General features: G+C 68.8%; 7 protein-coding genes across 7 annotated transcripts; 5 read left to right on the top strand and 2 right to left on the bottom strand.

Moving 5' to 3' along the window:
* Positions 1-179: 179 nt before the first annotated feature.
* MICPUCDRAFT_10111 (uncharacterized protein) lies at positions 180-2,860 on the top strand (the record flags this gene model as incomplete). The annotated part of the gene is made up of 6 exons (XM_003059401.1): positions 180-421; positions 482-956; positions 1,221-1,801; positions 1,862-2,260; positions 2,321-2,547; positions 2,652-2,860. Coding segments are annotated over 6 exons (2,133 nt in total), but the record flags the coding sequence as incomplete, so codon positions are not given.
* A 316-nt stretch (positions 2,861-3,176) lies between these two features.
* On the top strand, positions 3,177-6,189 carry MICPUCDRAFT_58698 (uncharacterized protein; the record flags this gene model as incomplete). The annotated part of the gene is made up of 1 exon (XM_003059400.1): positions 3,177-6,189. The coding sequence occupies one exon, from the start codon at positions 3,177-3,179 to the stop codon at positions 6,078-6,080; it is 2,904 nt and encodes a 967-aa protein (XP_003059446.1). The 3' UTR covers positions 6,081-6,189.
* Positions 6,190-6,369: 180 nt separating this feature from the next.
* MICPUCDRAFT_27187 (uncharacterized protein) lies at positions 6,370-7,503 on the top strand. Its single transcript, XM_003059399.1, has one exon. It carries the CDS (start codon positions 6,409-6,411, stop codon positions 7,438-7,440), a length of 1,032 nt encoding a protein of 343 aa, XP_003059445.1. The 5' UTR covers positions 6,370-6,408; the 3' UTR covers positions 7,441-7,503.
* A 141-nt stretch (positions 7,504-7,644) lies between these two features.
* MICPUCDRAFT_40150 (uncharacterized protein) lies at positions 7,645-10,547 on the bottom strand (the record flags this gene model as incomplete). The annotated part of the gene is made up of 3 exons (XM_003059102.1): positions 7,645-8,454; positions 8,568-9,189; positions 9,604-10,547. 3 exons carry the CDS (start codon positions 10,545-10,547, stop codon positions 7,645-7,647), a joined length of 2,376 nt encoding a protein of 791 aa, XP_003059148.1.
* Positions 10,548-11,472: 925 nt separating this feature from the next.
* On the top strand, positions 11,473-14,191 carry MICPUCDRAFT_58694 (uncharacterized protein; the record flags this gene model as incomplete). The annotated part of the gene is made up of 1 exon (XM_003059398.1): positions 11,473-14,191. The coding sequence occupies one exon, from the start codon at positions 11,473-11,475 to the stop codon at positions 14,056-14,058; it is 2,586 nt and encodes an 861-aa protein (XP_003059444.1). The 3' UTR covers positions 14,059-14,191.
* A 76-nt stretch (positions 14,192-14,267) lies between these two features.
* On the bottom strand, positions 14,268-17,460 carry MICPUCDRAFT_58693 (uncharacterized protein; the record flags this gene model as incomplete). Its single annotated transcript, XM_003059101.1, has 2 exons — positions 14,268-16,935; positions 17,120-17,460. 2 exons carry the CDS (start codon positions 17,458-17,460, stop codon positions 14,268-14,270), a joined length of 3,009 nt encoding a protein of 1,002 aa, XP_003059147.1.
* Positions 17,461-17,822: 362 nt separating this feature from the next.
* MICPUCDRAFT_58692 (uncharacterized protein) lies at positions 17,823-19,034 on the top strand (the record flags this gene model as incomplete). The annotated part of the gene is made up of 1 exon (XM_003059397.1): positions 17,823-19,034. The coding sequence occupies one exon, from the start codon at positions 17,823-17,825 to the stop codon at positions 19,032-19,034; it is 1,212 nt and encodes a 403-aa protein (XP_003059443.1).
* Positions 19,035-19,102: the final 68 nt, after the last annotated feature.

Below are 19,102 nucleotides of genomic sequence, written 5' to 3'. Positions count from 1 at the left end.
GCGGCCAGTGCGCGCACAGGATCGACGTCCCCGCGCGAGAGCTCAAGATCGGGCCGACATGCGACGCGCGCGCGCCGGGGTTATCCCCCGCGGTCGCGGACGCGCTTCACGCCGCCGGCGTGCCGTTCGCGTTCGCGGGCGAGGGCGAGGGCGAGGGCGATCGCGACGCCGCCGTCGATCGACCGCCGCGTCGTCTGTCGCTCTTCTCGCATCAGCACTTCGGCGTCGCCGCCGCGCTCGCGCGACGCAACGTCGTCGTCGCGACCGGCACCGCGTCCGGGAAGTCCGTGTGCTACAACGCCCCGGTGTTACAGGCGTTGACGTCGGACGCCGCCGCCACCGCGTTGTATCTGTTCCCGACCAAGGCGCTCGCGCAGGACCAACTGCGCGCGTTGCGCGTGATGCTTCGCGCCGCGGCGGCGTCGGCGGCCGCGGCGGCGGCGCGCGGGGACGACGCGCGCGTCCCCGTGTTCGTGCCGAGCGCGGGCGTGTACGACGGCGACACGAGCGACGCGGAGCGCGCGAGGATCGAGCGCGAGGACCGGCTCGTGATCACCAACCCGGACATGTTGCACGTCAACGTGTTGCCGAACCACAGAAAGTGGCGCGCGATGTTGACCGGTCTCAGGTACGTCGTGATAGACGAAGCGCACGCGTACCGCGGCGTGTTCGGATCGCACGTCGCGCTCGTGATTCGAAGGCTCCGACGGCTGTGCCGGGAGCTGTACGGCGGCGAGCCGACGTTTATCGTCACGAGCGCGACGATCGCGGCGCCGGGGAACCACGCGCGGGATTTAGTCGGCGCGTTTCCGATCGCCGCCGGCGGCGGCGGCGGCGGCGGCGGCGACGGCGGCGGCGGCGACGATGACGACGACGACGAACCGCACGGGTGGGTCGTCGTCGACGATGACGGGTCCCCGTGCGGCGAGAAGACGTTCCTGATGTGGAACCCGCCGGTGAAGGATCCGCCGCCGCCGGGGAAGCCGGGGAAGAAGCCGGAGGACGCGGCGCCGAGGGGAAAGGCGGCGGTGGCCAAACGTCTGCGGGGCGGGGACGCCGCCGACGCCGCCGACGCCGACGCCGCCGCCGAAACGGAAACGGAAACGGAAACGGCCGCCGGGGATGCGTTCACGCCGGTGTGGAAGGCCCGCGAGACCGCGCGGCGGGCGAAAACGCACGGCCTCTCGCTCACGTCCGACGCCGCGGCGGCGTTGGGGAAGGGCACTCTCGGCGTCTACGGCTCCGGTCCTCGTCGGACGTCGCCCGTCGTCGAAATCTCCGCGCTGCTCGCGGAATGCGTCCGCCACGACCTGAAGTGCATCGCGTTCTGCAAGACGAAGAAACTCTGCGAGCTCGTGCTCAAGTACACGCGCGAGGCGTTGGCGTCCACGGGCGCGCCGTCCCTGTGCGGCTCCGTGCTCGCGTACCGAGGCGGCTACTCGAGCGTCGATCGAAGAGCGATCGAAAAGGCGCTCTTCTCCGGCTCCGTCCGCGGCGTCGCCGCGACCAACGCGCTCGAGCTCGGCGTCGACGTCGGCGCGCTGGACGTCACGCTGCACCTGGGTTTTCCCGGGACCGTCGCGTCGCTGATACAACAAGCCGGGAGGGCGGGTCGCAGAGGGAAACGCGCGCTCAGCGTGTACGTCGCGTTCGACGGGCCGCTCGATCAACACTTCATGCGGTCGCCGGCGAAGTTGTTCGGCCGACCGATCGAGCGCGCGGCGATCGACCCGTGTAATCCGAGCGTGATGGAAGCGCACGTCGCGTGCGCGTCGCACGAGATGCCGTTAGACCCGCGCGTGTTGCCGAAGTCGGCCATCACGGACGGCGGCGGAAGGGACGCGCGGCTCTATTTCGGAAGCGCGCTGGAGGTGGTGTGCGATCGGCTCCGCGAGAGGCGACTCGTCGTCCCGGACGCTTCGCTCCTCGGCGAGTGGAAGGCGTCGCTCGACGTGCGGCTGCGCTGGTGCGGCGCGTCTCCGCCCGCGAACGGCGTCAGCGTCCGCGCGATCGAGGAGGAGCGGTACCGAATCGTCGACGAGCGAACCGGCGAGTGCGTCGAAGAGGTGGAGCGATCCAAGGCGTTTTGGGAGGTGTACCCGGGCGCGGTGTACATGAATCAGGCGCGGACGTTTCTGTGCGTGTCCCTCGACGTGAAGAAACTGACCGCGGTCGTGCGTTTAGCGGACGTGAAGTACTTCACGAAGATGGTGGACAAGACCACGGTCACGACGCTCGCGAACGCGTCCACGACGGTGGCGTACCCAGACCGCGCGACGTCCGTCACGGGCGCGGCGAGCCGCCCGGCGAATCGAGAGAGCAGCGCGCAGTCGGCGCGGGCGGAGGTCGCCGTCACGTTTTTCGGCTACCGCAAGATATGGCACGCGTCCGGGACGTGTTTCGACACCGTGCCGCTGAGGGAGACCCTCCCGGACGTGTCGTACACGACGATCGCGGCGTGGGTGCGCGTCCCGGACGTCGCGCGGAGGATGTGCGCGGACGCGGGGGTGGAATTTCGCGCGGGCGTCCACGCGGCGACGCACGCGGGTGCGTTCTATACAAAAGTTTTTCACCCATCCTTCGGTTTCAACATTTGATCGCGTCCCCTTTCAACTGACCGGAGAACTGTTTTTGTATGGAATGACCCTCAGTGATAAACGCGTTGCCGCTTTACGTCATGGCGGACGCGAGCGACGTCGGCGCGGAGTGCGATAATCCGCACCACGACGGGCATTACCGGGCGAGTCGGCTGTTGATTTACGACCGGCACCCGGGCGGGGTCGGGATCGCGCGGCAGGCGGCGGGGTTGTTTCGGGAGTTGCTCGTCGCCGCGCTCGAGTTGGTCGAGGGGTGCGGGTGCGGGTGCGGCGGCGGCGGCGGCGGCGGCGGGAGCGCCGACGCGACCGCGACGTGCGGCGCGTGCGAGGAGACCGACCGTACGGGATGCCCCGGATGCGTGCACTACCTCTCGTGCGATCAGTACAACGCGATTTTGGATAAGAAAGCGGCGGTGATCGTGTTGAAGGCGACGATAGCGGCGGAGGAGAGGGCGTTCGGCGACTCCTGAGGTACATACTTTTCGTTGAGATTACGAAGGTAAGTTGTTACGAAAGTAGAATTTTTAGCAGACGTCCTGACGAAGAGTGGGCATCCAACCACGTCGAACCATAGTCGTGATGCACGCGCACGGTCACGGCGGCGCCGTGATGGCCGCGGCGGGATCGATTCCGGCGCTAGCGTCGCGGCGATGGAGCGCGCCGCGTCGCGTCGTCGGTGGACGCCCGAGAGCGCGCGCGCGATGCGTCGCGTCGAGCGCGTCGAGCGCGTCGTCGTCGTCGTCGTCGTCGTCGTCGTCGCGGCGGCGGCGCGCCGTCGCCGTTCCCGCGCGCGCCCTCGTCCCCGCCCCGGGGTCGTCGTCGTCGTCGTCGTCGTCGAGGGCGCTCGCGAATCGCGCGGCGACGCGGCCGCGCGGCCGTCGCGTCGTCTCCGTCCGCGCGACGGACGACGACGACGACGACGCGCGCGATGACGACCGCGCGACGCGTCGCACCGAATCCCTAGAACCCTCCGCGACGGAGGATGGAGAATTCGTCACCGCGACCGACGCCGCCGCGGTCGAGGAGTGCGAGGACGAGGACGAGGACGAGTACGAAGAGATCGAGGAGTACGAGGAAGTCGAGGTGGACTACACCCCGCTCGATCACGCGAAGGACTTCGTCGAGTCCTTGGGGACGTGGGAAGACGTCGCGCGATGGGGGAAATCGGCGGAGGACGATTCGTCGTCGTCGTCGTCGTCCAAATCCTCGTCCTCTTTCGCGGCGAGCGCGACGAACCACATCTCGTCCGCGCCCGGGGGCCAGCTCGGCATGGCCCCCGCCGCCGGGATGGCCGTGACGATCGCGTTCGTCGTCGGCGCGCTGTTCGGGAGGAAGGCGTCCGAGCGCCGCGCGGCGGCGGCCGCGGGCGCGCTCGCGGATCTCGTCGCGCGCGGCGGCGGCGGCGGCGGCGGCGGCGGGTTGAAAGTCTTCACCGAGGAGGACCGCGTCGAGGATGAGAAGCGCCGCGCAAAGAGCATCGCGGACGCCAAGGCGGCGGAGGAGGCGCGAAAGAAGAAGCGCGACGAGGACGAGGCGAAGTTTGTCGCGAGCGAGAAGATCCGCCTGGCGAAGGAGGCTGAGGCTCGCGCCGAGGCGGAGAGAGCGGAGGAGGCGCGGCGCGCGAAAGTGCGCGCGGAGCTCGCGGAGCGCGCGGAGATCGAGCGCGCGCTTCGAGAGGAGAAGGAGGAGAAGGAGCGCGTCGAGCGCGAGAGGCGAGAGAGGGAGGCGCGCGAGGAGCAGGAGCGGCGGCGGGTCGAGGAGGCGGAGGCTCGAGCCGCGGAGGAGGCTCGCCGCGCCGCGGAGCGCTCGCGGCGCGGCGAGACGAGCAAGTCGTTCGACGTGACCGCGTACGTCGAGCTCAACTTCCGCGCCGCGCGCGGGGACGTCGAGGCGACCGTCCGCGCGCGCGCCGGGGCGTCGTCGCCGGGCGCGGAGACGGCGACGTTTCCGAGCTCGGAGCTCGCGCGTCAGGGCGCGCTTCGCATGTGTTCCTCCGTCGCGCGCGCCGCGCTGACGAACTACGCCTCGGACGCGCGCGTGAAGCAGATGCTGGTTGAGCCGTGCGCGATCGGCGTGGAGAGCGGCGGGTTCGACGAGGTCGAGTTCGATCACTGGATGCGCGTCGCGCAGGCGAGGACGGACGCAGAGCTGCGGACGCTGACGATGCGCGTCGGCGCCGGGTTGGAGCTCGCGCTTCGACAGCCGAACGGGACGAGCTCGAACCGCGCGGAGTCGAGGGAGGAGGAGGTGACGGTCACGCGCGCGGCGTTACCGATGTCGGATTTTGATAACGTGTCGAATCGTTTGATCGCCGCCGCGAGCGCGGCGGGGGACAACGCCTTTGCGGTGGCGACGGAGGATCTGGAGTACGTGTCGCGGTACGAGCTGTCGCAGCTCCACGGGTTGGAAGGCGGGCTCGTGTTTCCGGCGGTGACCGAGAAGGATATGGATCAGAGGCGCGCGAACCCGCTAAAAGGGGTTTTGATCGCGACGATTTTGACGCTGTCGCACTGGCTGAGGCGCGCGAGCGTCGCCGCGGACGGCGGCGACGCGTCGCTTCTCGCCAACTGCGAGACGCTCGCGGCGCAAATTTTAGGCAAAGTCGCCAACGCGGAGGGATCTTCGTGGAAGGCGATGTACCTCGACGGCTTCAGCGGGGACACTCTGTCCCAGGCCGCGGCGATGACGCGCGAGCTCCTCCCCGACGGCGACCCGGTGCGGGCTATCCTCGACAAGGCGGAGGAGGAGGCGAGGAAGAAGCTCGCGGGCGTGCCGACGACGGACGAGGAAAATTACCCGGAGCGCGAGGAATCGCGCAAGGCGCGGTTCCGAGCGGACCAAGAAGCGATCCCGCTCGCGGAGAAACTGTGGGCGATGCGCAACAGCGCCGCGCAGCTGTCCCAGTCCGGCGCGCGCGCGCAGGCGAGGACGATGCTCGAGGAAGCGTACAAGCTGCGCGTGGAGTCGGTTAAAAAAGCGCGAGAGAAGGCGGCTACGGCGAAAGGCTCGCCGCCAAAGCTCACCGAAAAGCTCTCCGAGGTCACGGCCGCGCTCGGCCCGCCGAGCGTCGCGCCTGAGACCCTCCCGGAGCTCCTCGCCCTGGAAGAGTGCTTCGCCGGCGAGGCGTCGTGGAAAGCCGAGCTCTCGGGGGTCAGAGGGCAGGTGTTGAAAGCCGTCCGCAACGCCGCGGAGCAGGCGGGCGCCGCTGGCGATTGGCTCGACGCCGCGGCGATTCTCGAGGGCGCCGCGAGGGAGTACGGCGCGAAGCTCAAGCTCGGCCCGGAGAACGCGGCCGTGATGGCGACGCGAGAGGCTGCGGAGAAGGCGTGGGAGGCGGCGGGCGTGGAGAAGGAGGACGACGACGCGAAGGACGAAGCCCTGACCAAGTGCGCGGGCTCGAACGTCCCGCGCGGCGCCGGCGGTGGGATCGTCCTGAAGCTGTCCAAGCGGTACCTGAAAGAGTTGGAGGCGCGGAGGAAGTGATAAAGAGGCGGCGGGAAGCGATGGGATGGCGGCGTCGCGGCGTAGACGAGCGGTGCCTTCGTAGTGAAAGCGTCGCTCGAAACTGTGAAACCGATCTCCTGAAAAGCGTACGTAAAGCGCTGCCACGTCGACGCTGACGTCGCACTTCTCGATGCCGGCGGCGCACGCGTTCGCCCTCGGCGCCGCCGCGCGCGTCGCGTTCCCCCGCGCGTCGCGCCGCCCCCGCACCCCCGCCCGCGCGTCCTCCTCCGACGATGCCTCCCCGCCCCCGCCCCCCGCGAGGAAGGGCAACCCCGGCGAGCTCAGGCTCCTCGGCGACTCCGACCTGATGATCTCCGAGATCTGCCTCGGCACGATGACGTTCGGGAAGCAAAACACCGAGCGCGACGCGCACGCGCAGCTGTCGTACGCGGTCGACGCGGGCGTCAACTTCATCGACACCGCGGAGATGTACCCCGTCCCGACCGAGGCGGCGAGGCAGGGAAAGACGGACGAGTACATCGGCACGTGGTTGCGATCCCGCCGCCGCGAGGACGTCGTCCTCGCGACCAAGGTGAGCGGCCGCAGCGATCGCATCACGTGGCTCCCCCGCGGCGACAACGAGACGCCGCGCGTGAAGCGCAAGCACATCATGGAGTCCGTGGAGCACTCGCTGTCGCGCCTCCAGGTGGATCACATAGATTTACTGCAGATTCACTGGCCGGATCGCTACGTCTCGCTGTTCGGCGCGTCGCCCTACGACGTCGCCAACGTCAACGACGACGACGTCCCGTTCGAGGAGCAACTCCGCGCGTTCGACGACTTGATTCGCCAAGGGAAGGTCCGGCACCTGGGCGTGAGCAACGAGACGAGCTGGGGCGTGTGCGAGTTCGCGCGGATCGCGGCGACGAGCGGCATGCCGAAGCTCGTGTCGATTCAAAACAGTTACAGCTTGCTCACGCGCGGCGCGTTTGAAACGGATCTCGCGGAGGTGTGCTCGCCGTCAAACGCCAACGTCGGTCTGCTGGCGTACTCCCCGCTCGCGGGCGGCGCGCTGACGGGTAAATACCTCGGGGAGAGCCCGCCCGAGGGCGCGCGTTTCACGATGTTTCCGGGGTACATGGAGCGGTTCAACAAGAGCGCGACGAGGGAGGCGACGGCGGAGTACGCGAGGGTGGCGGGGGAGTACGGGCTCTCTCCCGCGGCGCTCGCGCTGGCGTTCGTGCGGTCGCGGTGGTTCGTCACGTCGACGATCATCGGCGCGACGTCGATGGAGCAACTGGGGGAGAACATCGACGCGTTTAACGTGGAGATGACGCAGGAGTGTTTGGACGACATCGACGCGGTGTATAAGAAGTACAAAGACCCGGCGATAAGTTAGTTAGACAATATTAAGTCGATGGGGCATAATCCTTCTTATCCGAAGTAAGATTCGTAACGCGACTGCGACTGATCGAACGAGCGCGTTTAAATGTAATAATACGGCATTCATCTCCCCCTCCCCTAAGCGCATGATGCGGTTGTTGGGGGACTACTTCCTCTTCTCGGACCCCGCGCGCCTCCTCTTCGTCGTCTCCGCCTTCTCCTACGGCGTCTTCTTCTTCTTGCTCAGCGTCTCGGACCTCTTCTTCTGCGTCTCCGCCTTCTCCGCCACGGTCTTCTTGCTCAGCGTCTTGCTCAGCGTCGCGAGCATCTTCTTCTTCGTCTCCGCCTTCTCCGCCACGGTCTTCTTGCTCAGCGTCTTGCTCAGCGACGCGAGCCTCTTCTTCTCCGTCGCCGCCTTCTCCGCCGCGGTCTTCTTGCTCAGCGTCTTGCTCCGCGTCGCGAGCATCTTCTTCTTCGACGCCGCCTTCTCCGCGTCGGTCTTCTTGCTCAGCGTCTTGCTCCGCGACGCGAGCCTCTTCTTCTCCGACGCCGCCTTCTCCGCGTCGGTCTTCTTGCTCAGCGTCGCGAGCATCTTCTCCCGCGTCGCCGCCTTCTCCGGCGCGGTCCTCTCCATCACCTTCTTCGCCCTCGCCGCCTTCTTTCTCTTCTTCAGCCCGCGCGTCCCCACCCCGGGCGCGTTCTTCGACTGGCCCGTCACCTTCCAGTACTGCTGCCCCTCCTTGATCCTCTCGGAGAACCACGCCGCCATCTCCGGCGTGATCTCGAGCAGGCGGCCGTCCTCCTTGAACTTCGCCAAGAGCGTGTCGAAGGTGCCCGCCGGCCCGCCGAAGTGCACGAACAAGTCCGCCATGCCTCGGATGAAGCGCTCCGTGAGCCACCGCGTCGACCCGATGGACGTCGCCAAGCACATGTGAACGGACTTGGTGTGGACATCACCGTCCAGCTCGGGCCACAGGGCGCGCTCCGCGGGCATATCCGCAGGGCAGTGCTTCGCCATCCATTCGCGTGCCTGTGAACGGTCGGGGGAGGAAGGGGCGCGCGCGTCAGTCAGAAAACAAGATCGGGGCGTTGCAGCGCAGCGTCGTCGAAAAAGTCGAGGGGCGTGGGAAAGAAGGAACTCACCGGCCGACCGAAGCCCCCCGCGCGTTCGGGCGTCCCGCAGGCGTTCAACGCCTCGACGATCAAGTCCTCGATCAACTTCCTCTCGCGCGTCCCGACGCCTTTCAAGATGATCTTGCCGGCGTCGTGACGCCCAGGCCAGGGAATCATGTTGCCCATGACAAACGAAGGCGCGCGAGCGCGACCGGCCGCGGGCGTCTCATCGATGTGAGCAAAAAACCAATCCCAGACGTCGGAAACGAGCCGCTTCCCGTCGCCGCGGAGCTTTCGCAAGTTCCCGCGGAGTCCGATCCCGTCGGTCTCGAAGTGCCCGATGATGACGTTGAACTTCTCCTTGAGGCCGCTCTCGGTCCACTCCGCGTCCTCGGGAAGAAGAATCCGCCTTAAGTGCAGCTTGCGGCCGAGGAACTCGCCGATGGCGTCGACGAGTTTCTCCAAGTCGCGCTGCGCGGCGTCGAACTTTTCCTTCGGAGAGAGCTCGCACGACGGATCCGCGCGCGCTTTGAAGTTGTCGCGGATGGCCTGGACCGTGGCATTGAACTTCTTTTGCTTCGCGCTCGGTTCAACGACGCGCGTCCTGCCTTGCGCTCTCTTCCTACTAGCGACCATGGTGGCCGAAGCGCGCCTGTGGACGAGCGGCGGAGGACGGACGGATGGTGACGCGCGAAAAAAACGGCGATGGCGAGATTCGCGGAAAAGCGATCGAGGCGCGGCGAGGGGAAGCCGCGCGCGCGTCGGCCGCGGTCGCGCGCGTCGGTCGCGCGCCCGACGGCGCCGCGCGCGCGCGCGCTTGGATTCGACGCGGGGAAGGAGTCGAGCGCGCGCAACTGAGGGTGCGCGTGCCGCGGGGAGCGAACAGTGACGGACCGCGCGGAGCGGCGGTTCGGGCGACGAAAAAAAAGCTGTCAAGTTCGCGTTCAGTTCACAGTTCACAGCTGTACACGTACACACTCATCGCCCCGACGCGTCCTCCTCGTCAGTGTCTCGCCTAGGATTGGAGTCGAAGCCGGAGACGTATTACGCTCGCTATTCCTAAAACGGGTTCGTCTTCGTGGACACCGGCGGCGCTTTCGCGACCGCCTTCGCCGTGACGTCCGCGAGATGTCTGCCCTTGTGATACAGCTCCGGGCACCACCGGCGCTTGTACTCGTCCCTCGCCTCGGTCTCCGCGTTGAACACCGCGTTGAGAAAATCGTCGCGCGTCGTCCCCGGTCGTGCTTCCCAAATCGCGCGATTCCGACGCCGCGGCTTGAACACCGGCTCTTTCCTATCCTCGAAGTCGCTCCTCCACAGGCTCCGCGTGGCGAGTTCGCCCTCCTCGCGAACCGACGCCCACCGCCCGAACCGCCGCGCGTCCATGCGCGGGTTCCCAAACTCCGCGTCCCAGCGCGCGAGTTCAGTCTCGAGCTCCAACGCGAGCAGTTCCTCTTCCACCATCGACGACGACAAAGACGCGCTCGACGCGGCGTCGCTGGACGGCGTCCCCGGCGGGAACGGGTCGTCGACGTCGCTCGACGGGAGCTCGCGTCTGCGCCCTGTCGCGAGCGCGTTGACGTACGCCCTCCTGTCCTTCTCTGTTCGAAGCGCCGCGAACGCCTTGCCGACGCGAACGAACGCGGCGGGCGCGTTCACCGCGTCGTGGCACGACGCCGGATGCGTCGCCATCCCGGCGCGCACGTACGCCGTGAACACCTCCGCGTCCGTCTTCACGTCGTCGCCGCCGCCGAAGAAGTCGAACCCCAACACCTCGAAGTGATCCTTCGCGAGGAGGACGCCGCGGACGGTCTGTTGTCGGCGCGGCGGCGCCCGATGATGAGCGTCGTTCTTCTCGCCGTCGCGCGTCGGTGCCGACGATTCAAGAGATGCATCATTCGTCGCGAGGACGCTGACGCCGGGCGTGTGGAGGACGTCCGCGCGCGTCGCGAGGTGCGCGTTCCCGGGGCCGAGGTGGACGGCGACGGCGCGCGGGGGGGGCGCCGCCATCGCGTTCGGGGACGAGGAGGACGACGAGGGACGGGTCGCTCCCGCGGCGGTGCGGCGCGGCGCGGGGAATTATGTCGCGGCTCGCGACGGAATTGGAGTTTCGGAGACACGATGAGAGAATGGTCGAAGGCGGAACGCGCGGACGTTTGATCCGTCAGTCGGCGCGGGGCCGGATGACTTCACGGTGGCCGGCGGCGGCGGCGGGAAGAGGATTCCCGCGCCGCGTCCAGCGGGCAAGGAGACGAAGATTGGCGGCTCGCGACGACACCGACGGTGAGGCGGCGCGGCGCGAGAGGAGGAGGAGGAGGAGGAAGGAGAGAAACATGACATCGACATGGCACCGATTCGACGCGTGAGAAGAAGCAGAAGAGTACACGACACGAAGCGAGACACGCTCGCGCATAGCACACGTAGACGACGATAGAACTGTAGTACGACGAGAACGTCACGACGACACTCGCGGTGGACGCGCGGACGCGACGGGCGACGCTTCGTCTCGCGCGGAAGGAGGCCGATCGTCGATCGAGCACAAAAAAACCCGCGTCGGGTGCCTTCGTTCGGTGCCTTCGTTCGGTGCCTTTCGGTCTTTACAGATCTTCGACCGACCGAGCGCGTGGCCGTCTCGTATGGGCAATCAGTCTGAACTTTTCGACGGATTGGGGTGCCGAGTCGACAAAAGAAAACCTGCACCAGCTGACGGGAGTTCCCCGGTGACGCGCTGCGGCGGCACAACGCGGTCGCGCGTCGCGCGCCCGAGGTCTTCGCGCGCGGCGACTCGAGCCTCTCGCGTCGCGCTCCGCTCCGCGGTCTTCCGCGGCGCGCGGTCGCTCGGCGCGTCCGCGAAACGGAGGCGTTCGCGGGCGGTCGCGGCGATTTTCGGCTGCTCGTCTCTCGTCTCTCTGCTGCAGACTGCGTTCATCACGCCATGTCGACGCCGACGCCGGACTCGCGGGGCGCGGCGCTGAAGCGCTCGAACGACTCCATGGGGGACATCCGCACGCTCCCGTCGTTAGGCCTGAGCCCGTACCCGAGCGGCGGCGAGGCGACGACGACGGCGACGGTGGCCGCCGCCTCTAATGCAGCGTTTCGTGCGCGCCTCGACGCGCCGTCGAATCTCGAGGAGACGCCGTCGTCGCTGGGAAACAACGACAGGAAGCCGTCGCTGTCGCGCTTGAACTCGAACGCGTCCGGCGCCAGCGGACGGTCGTCGCTGGATATCCCGAGCGGAAGCGCGAGGCCGGTGAAGCGAGGGAAGCGCGACAGCTGGAACAACAACCACAACGTCGACGGCGTCAACGTGGAGGACTTCGACGACGTCGACCTGGCTGGGATCTCGCGGAAGTTTCCCCAGGAGAAGCGCCTCGAGCTCGCGGCGAGGATCGACGCGCGGGCGGAGGACGTCGCCGGCGCGTGGGCCGCGCTGCTGCTCGCGCAGACCGGGATGCGGTACGCGGAGTGGGCGACGACGCAATCGCGCGTGGAGCAGACGAAGCAAAACACGCTTCGAATCGTCAAGGCCATCGTGAATTACCTCGTGACCGCGTCGCAGGCGAAACTTCGACAGACCATCTCGTACATCGTCGCGAAGCGCCGCAGACAAGGGTTCGGGCACGAGGAGGTCATCACGTCGATGTTGCTCCTCCGGAGGTCGTTCGAGAAAGGCTGCGGCCCCGTCACCGGCGACGCGGGGTTCCTCGTCGACGCCGTCACGAGAGTCATGGTGGGCGAAGTCGCGACGTACCTCCACGCCATCGACCCGACGACGGAGGTCGCCCCGGACGTGTCCGTCGACGCCGCGAACGACGACGACGAGCTCGGCGTCGAGCGGCCCGAGGACGTCAACTTGGACATCGACTACAAGCCCGCGGAGCACGTCGTCGAGGACGTGCGGCCGCCGATGCATCTCTTCATCGTGCCCAACGTCCCCGCGCAATTCGTCCGCGCGAGAGAGGGCGGGCCGCCCATCATGCTCGCGCCGCTGTGGTCCAGAGCCGCGCACGAGCCGGGGGGACTGTGGACGTGGCCGAAGGGCACGGAACCGCTGAACGGCGGCATCGTGAACAGCCGGTTCGTCATCGAAAACTACGTCGCGAGCGGGAGCTACGGGCACGGCTGGAAGGCGCTGGACTTGCAGAGTAAGAAGGCGGTGTTTCTGAAGACGCCGCGCGCGTCGCACGATTACATGCCGTCCACGATGATGGCCGAGCTCGCGCGCGAGCTCGGGACGATGCGGCGGATCTTGACCTCGATCCCGAAGCACCCAAGGCTCGTGAACGTGATCGAGGTGACGCCACCGCACGCGCCCAAGCCGTGCGCGTTGCCGTCTGGCGTCTCCGCGCCGATTCATTATTTCGCGTGCGACTTGTGCGAAGGCGGCGACCTGTTCTCGTACGTGTCCGCGCAGCCGTTAGAGCCGATGCGCGAGCCGGTCGTCGCGCATATATTCCGACAGCTCATGGAGGCGATCGATTTCCTTCACGGCCGGAACTTGTTTCATAGGGATTTAAAGACGGAGAACGTGCTGGTGTCCAGGGAGGGCGGGATGTATTCGCTGAAAGTCGCCGACTTTGGCAGGACGGTGTTTGTGCCGCCGCAGCCGTCCGAGACCGGGGAGGGTCCGACGAACGACCACGAGCAGTTCGTGTACGACAACGCCATCTTCCCCGCGGAGGCGGTCCGAGGAGGGAGGATCGGCGACGAGGTCGTCGCCGCGGAGGACGGCATGTACAGGCTGCCGCAGAGCGACGTGTGGGCGAGCGGGTTGATCCTGTTGCTTCTCACCGGCGTCGGACGGATGAGCAAGATCAAGCACAACATCGCGGACGCGCTGCGCGGGCGCGGGGAGAAGTTCGCGCCGCTGAGCGTCGACGAGCAGCCGATCGACCGCCTGTACAGGCTCGTCGGCCCTGGGTGGGAGGTCTCCGCGGAGCTCGATCAGGTGTTTCGCGCGATGGTGCACAAGGACCCGATGCATCGACCGACGGCGAAGGAGGTGCTCGAGTGCGACTGGATGCAAACCGCGGACACGGTGACGGAGGCGGAGGTCATGGCGGCGTTCGAGCGCAGGAATCCGGTCACGGAGGAGGCGCACAACTCGATGACGGTGACGTGCGCGCCGCGGTTGAAGGAGACGGACGTCGCCTTCGTCGCGCTCCTCGGCGCGTTGGAGACGCTCCAGTGGCCGAGCGGCGGCGGGCGCGACGATCGACGGGTGGAGATCCACGTGGATCGCGAGCGGTTGACCGCGACGGCGGTCTTGGGCGAGATGCGGATACGCGCCATCTTGACCCCGGTCGAGGGTTTGCTGCACAAGAACCCGACGAAGTCGATCGTCGCGGAGGAGCCGGACCCGATGGCGGCGGCGAGGAAGGCGGAGGAGGCGCGGCTGCGGCGGGACGCGACGGCGACGCCGGTGGTGCGACTGGTGTGGATCGGGGGCGGGAGCAAGGACATGAACGCGATGCAGCTCGTGAACGTGTACATGCACGTGTCCGCGATCATCAGCACGTGACACGTGAGCGAGCGCGACGCGACGCGACGCGACGAGCGCGCGAGTATTATTTCATTACGGTATTATTTCGGTACGACGTACGCGGATTTTCAACAGAGTTGATGACATTGTTACGGTACTAAAGCAACAAAAGCTCGATGCCGCGCGGAAAAAGCTCGAATCCCTCGCGTCCACGGTCATCAAACATCGTCTCGTCTCCGTCGTCGTCGTCAATACTTCCCTTGGTTCGCCCCCGGGGTCCACGCTCCTGAGTTTCCGTACCCCCACTGCGCCGCGGAGTCCTCTAACGCGCCGTTCCACTGCTGCTGATGCTGCGGCGGCGGCTGCGCGTACTGACCTCCGTGCGGCTGCTGTTGCTGCGACGGATCGTACGCGTACTGGCCGTACTGCTGCGACTGCTGCTGCGACGCGTCGTATCCGTACCCGTACCCAGCCTGTTGCGGTTGCGTCTGCGCCGGCCACTGCTGCGCCGTCGCCGTCGCCGTCGCGGGCTGCGGCACGAACGCGGCGTACGCGTCCTGCTGCTGCCAGCCCCCTTGGAGCGTCGTCGCGGGCGCGGGCGCGTTTCCGTCGAGCGCGACCTCGTTCCACTGCTGCGTCGGTTGCGGAGGCGCGACGGGAACCGCCGCCTGAGCCGCCTGAGCCGCCGCGCCGCTGTTCAGGGTATCGAAGAACGCGACGTCGTCGTCCTTCCCGGTCCCGCCCGGTCCCGCCCCGATCGGGGAGCTAAACGGCGCGGCAGAGGCGGACAACCCGGCGGCGGCCTCGGGCTCGGGAGAGGACGGCGCCTCCATCTCCGGAGCGGGCGCGGGCGCGGGCGCGGGCGCCGCGTCGTCGTCGTCGTTCGTCGACGTCCTCGGCGCCGGCGGCGGCGACGTGAGGTCCCAATCCGCGGGGGATATCCCCTGATCCGCCTCGCCGTCGCGCGCGATCTCCCCGGACATGTTCCACTCGTCGTCCATCGCGCCGCCGTCCGCGGCTGCCTGGTGCGCGGCGCGGCGCTGCAAACGCGCGGGGACGGCGGACGCGACGGCGACCCCGGCCGCCGTCATCGCCGGCGACGGCGGGATCGAGGGCAACGAGATGTCCTGGAGCATCCGCGCGTCGGGGGACTCCGGGGGCATCTGGCCGTGGTGGTGACCGCCGACGGGCACGCTCCCGCCGCCGTGGCCGCCGCCGAGGCCGTGGCCGCCGGGCGCCGCGGACGCGTCCGCCATGAAGTGCACGGACGACGCGAAGGACGATTCCTCCGCGCCCGCGTCGTCGTCGTCGTCGTCGTCGCGCTCGCCGTCGCGCTCGCCGCCGTCGCCCTTGACGAGCTCGGCGAGCTGCGCTTCCTCCTCCGCGGCGAGCTCGTCCATGACCGCGTCCGCGTCCACGCCCTTCTCCTCGAGAAGCTGTTTCAGGCGCTCGATCTTGCGATCCTCCTGGCCCAAGCACACGAGGAGATCCGCCATGTCGTCCTCGCCGTCCGCGGTGGCGGCGGCGTGGCCTTCCCTGTACCCGTCGCCGTGGCCTTCGCGGTGCCCGTCCGCGTGCCCAGCGCGGTATCCCGCCGCGCGCGCGGCTTGCACGGAGTCCCCGGCGGCGTCGCCGGCGTCGCCGCCGGGCATGCCGTCGTCGCCAGACGCGGCGATCGCCTTCGCCCTCGCCGCCGCGATCTCCGCGTCCGCGGTCGCCTTAGCCTCCTTCGCCGCCGTCTCCGCGGCGTTCAGGCGTTCCATGAGCGCGGCGATCTCCGCGGCGTGCGCCTCCGCGACGCGCGCGGCGTCCAATCGCAGCGCTTCCGCCTCTTCCGCGAGGCGCGCGCGCTCCTCTCTCGCCTCCGCCGCCGCGCTCTCCGCCGCCGTCGTCGCCTCGTTCGCGGCGCGCAGCGCGGCGTTCCACTGCTCCTCGCGCTCGGCGTCGATCCCCGCGACGGTGCCGCCGCCTTCGGTCCCGCCGCCGCCGCCGCCGTCGTACGGTATCGGCTCGCCGCCGTCGGACGGGTACCACAGCCACGCGCCGGCGTCGTTTTGTCTCCACTCGCCGCCGGGGTCGCCCTCCGCCGTCGCCGTCGCCGTCGCCGTCGCCGCCGCCGCGCCCGCGTCGACCTGACCAGCTCCGCCCCCGCCCCCGACACCCCCGTGCGCCGCGTCCGGGACGTCCGGGAGCTCCGTCGCCGCCGCCGCGTCGGCGTGCGGCGACGCCGCCTCGGAGGCTTGCCCCGCGACGCGCGCCCAGTCCGCCAACGCGCCGCCGCCGCCGCCGCCGCCGCCGTCCGCGCTCCCCGGCGTCGGCGCCGCCGAGCTCGGGTTCGACGACGCGTCGCCGCCGCCGCCGCCGCCGTCGCTCGCCGCGGCGGTCGTGCTCACGCGCCCTGGGCGGCGCGTCATCAGCGAATCGGAATCGCCGTCGCCTCCGGTCGCGCTCGCCGTCGCCGTCGCCGTCGCGGCGTCGCCGCCGAGTCGCGAGCCCCGCCGGCGAGAGCGCGACCCCTTCGGCGACGCGCCCGCGGTCGCGCTCTCGCCGGATAACAACCCCCCGCCGCCGTCTCCGCCCAGCAAACCCGGCGCGCCGTCGTCCCCGTCCGTCTCGCCGCCGCTGCTGTCCGCGTGCGTCGGCTGCTGTCGCGCCGCGGGGGTGAAAAACTTTGGCGCCGCCGTTCGCGCCGCCCCCGCAGCCCCCGGGGGCCGCGGGAGGAACCCGCCCCCGCCGCCGCCCGGGACGTTCCCGGGGAGCACGGGCGCGAGCAGCGAGCTCACGCCGCCGCCGCCGCCGCCGCCGCCGTCTCCGCCGTCGTTCGAGTCCGCGCCGCCGCCGCCGCCGCCGCCGCCGCCCGCCGGATTGAACGTGTCCACGTACCGACTCCTGACGTGCGACAGCGAGGCGGTGCGGCTGAGGGTCGTTCCATACAAGCGAATGTCGGGGTGGAGTTGAAAGGCGTCAGTTGGAGTTGAAAGGCATCGAGGGCGGGGATTGAAAGCGAGGGTTGGGCGTGGAGAGACGGCGGCAAAAGTCCTTAAGGATCGGCGTTCACCACGCCAACGCGGTCGTATGGGGACCAGTGTATAGAACGCACCTGAGACGCCCGGTCCCGTCGGCGCTGCCGCTCGCGCTCACCTCGCTCGCGGTCCTCTGGTGCCCCGCGCCCGGCGGCGGCGCGCCGCCGCTGACGCCACCGCCCGCGTCGGGGCCGGGGCCGGGGCCGAGGCTCGACGGCGGCATGGACGTCGGCGGAGGCCCGCGCGCGGCGGCGTCGCTCGCGATGGCGTCGGACGACCCGTTTCGATCGACCCACGTCTTGAGGGTCTCGTCGTAGTAGAACGAGTTGTCGTCCCCGAGGTTCGCGCGTATCGTCTTCTTCGGGCCTTTGCCGTCCGCCCCGGGGGCCATGCCTATCGCGGCGAGGACCTTCTTCATGGTCGCCGTCCTCCGCTGTCCGCTCGCCGACGAAATCCTCCAGATCTCGCCCCCGCGCGCGAAGAATTCGGTCGAGCGCCCGCGCCCGAGGGACCCTCGCGCGCGCGATCGCCCGCGCCCGCGACGGCGTTCGTTCCCTAAACGCCGATCGATCCGACGCGACGCGCGTTCACCGCGCGCGCGCGTGCCGAGCGATCGACGCGCGCCCGCTTCTGTCCGTCGCGCGCCCGCGACCGCCGCGAACTCAAACTCTCCGCTCGCCGGTCGTGCGGTCGCTTGAACTTCCAGTCCTCTCGCTCGTCGTCTTCTACTCGTCGTCGATAAAAGCGCGCGCAGGGCCGAACGCCGCGGCACACCGCGCGATGGCGCGCCCGGCGTCGCTGACGCGATGGACGACGTCGTCCCAACCGCCGACGGGATGTCTCTCCCGTCGTCGTCACCGCGCGGACGCCGCCCGCGGACGACGCGCGTCGTCCTCCCCCGTCGTCGCGACGAAGCGCGCGTCGCTGATGAAGCGCTCTCGGGGCGAAAAGCGCGCTGACATCGCGCGCGCCACGGCGGACGTCGACGCCGCGGAAGACGTCGACGCCGACGCCGACGCCGACGCCGAGGAGCTCGCGGGCGAGATCGAGATCCCCGCCGAGGCGAAGCACGTCACCGTCGTGGACGACTTCCTCCCCGCGGACCTCGCGTCCGTCCTGCGCGGCGTCTACGACGCGCGGCACGACGACCCGCGCCGCGTGCACGCGCATCGATTCGTGTGGGACTACTGGCACGTGCCGCAGCAGTACACGCTCCTGCGCACGCCCGCGGCGGATTACTTCGAGGACGACGACCAGTACGCTCGGCTCGAGGACGCGCTGCGGTCGTACGCGAGGACGGAGCTCGGGTGCGGCGGGCTGACGCCGGTGTGGCTGAGCTGCTACGTCGACGGATGCCGTCAGGAGCTCCACGCCGACGTCCCGCACGGGCCGTGGGCGTTCGTGTTATCTCTCACGCGCTGGGACGCGCGACTCTTCACGGGCGGGGAGACGCTGGTTTTGAACCCGGAGACGTTGGAGTACTGGCGGACGTTTCGTAGCGACGACGTCGTGGAGAGGGCGAGCCTGACGACGACGATCGAGCCGCTGTTCAATCGACTGACGGTGTTCGATCCGAGGGTGCCGCACGGCGTGCCCGTCGTCGAGGGAGTCAGGGATCCGAAACTCGGACGGTTGGTCCTTCACGGGTGGTTCAACGACCCGGAGCCGTTTTTCGATGGCGCGTTGAGTGAAACGGACGCGGAGGAGACGTTATTGGACGTGTTACCGCCGCTGTACGAGACGTTGGGGACGCTCCCGAGGGCGCGCGGCGTCGTCGCGGCGAAGGTTTTCGTGAAACGCGACGGCGGCGTGGAACGCGTCCAATTCACCGCGGACTCGCTCGTGCCGTCGCCCGAGGGCGTCGGCGGGGAGCTGAGCGCGACGGATATACGCGACGCGATCATGCTGGAGATCGCGGGGACGCTGATGGAGACGACGTTCCCGGCGAGCGACGGGGAGACCCGGATAACGCTCCCCTTCGTCTTCGACTAGCGGCGTTTGACTACTATTATTTTACCAACCAACTTATTAGCCTTCTCTTCTACCTACAGTCTATGATC

This window comes from Micromonas pusilla, assembly GCF_000151265.4.
Source record: "Micromonas pusilla CCMP1545 genomic scaffold MICPUCscaffold_6, whole genome shotgun sequence".
Taxonomy (NCBI): domain Eukaryota; kingdom Viridiplantae; phylum Chlorophyta; class Mamiellophyceae; order Mamiellales; family Mamiellaceae; genus Micromonas; species Micromonas pusilla.
Note: the sequence above shows the minus strand (reverse complement) of the source record. Positions and strands in the feature narration are given on the sequence as shown.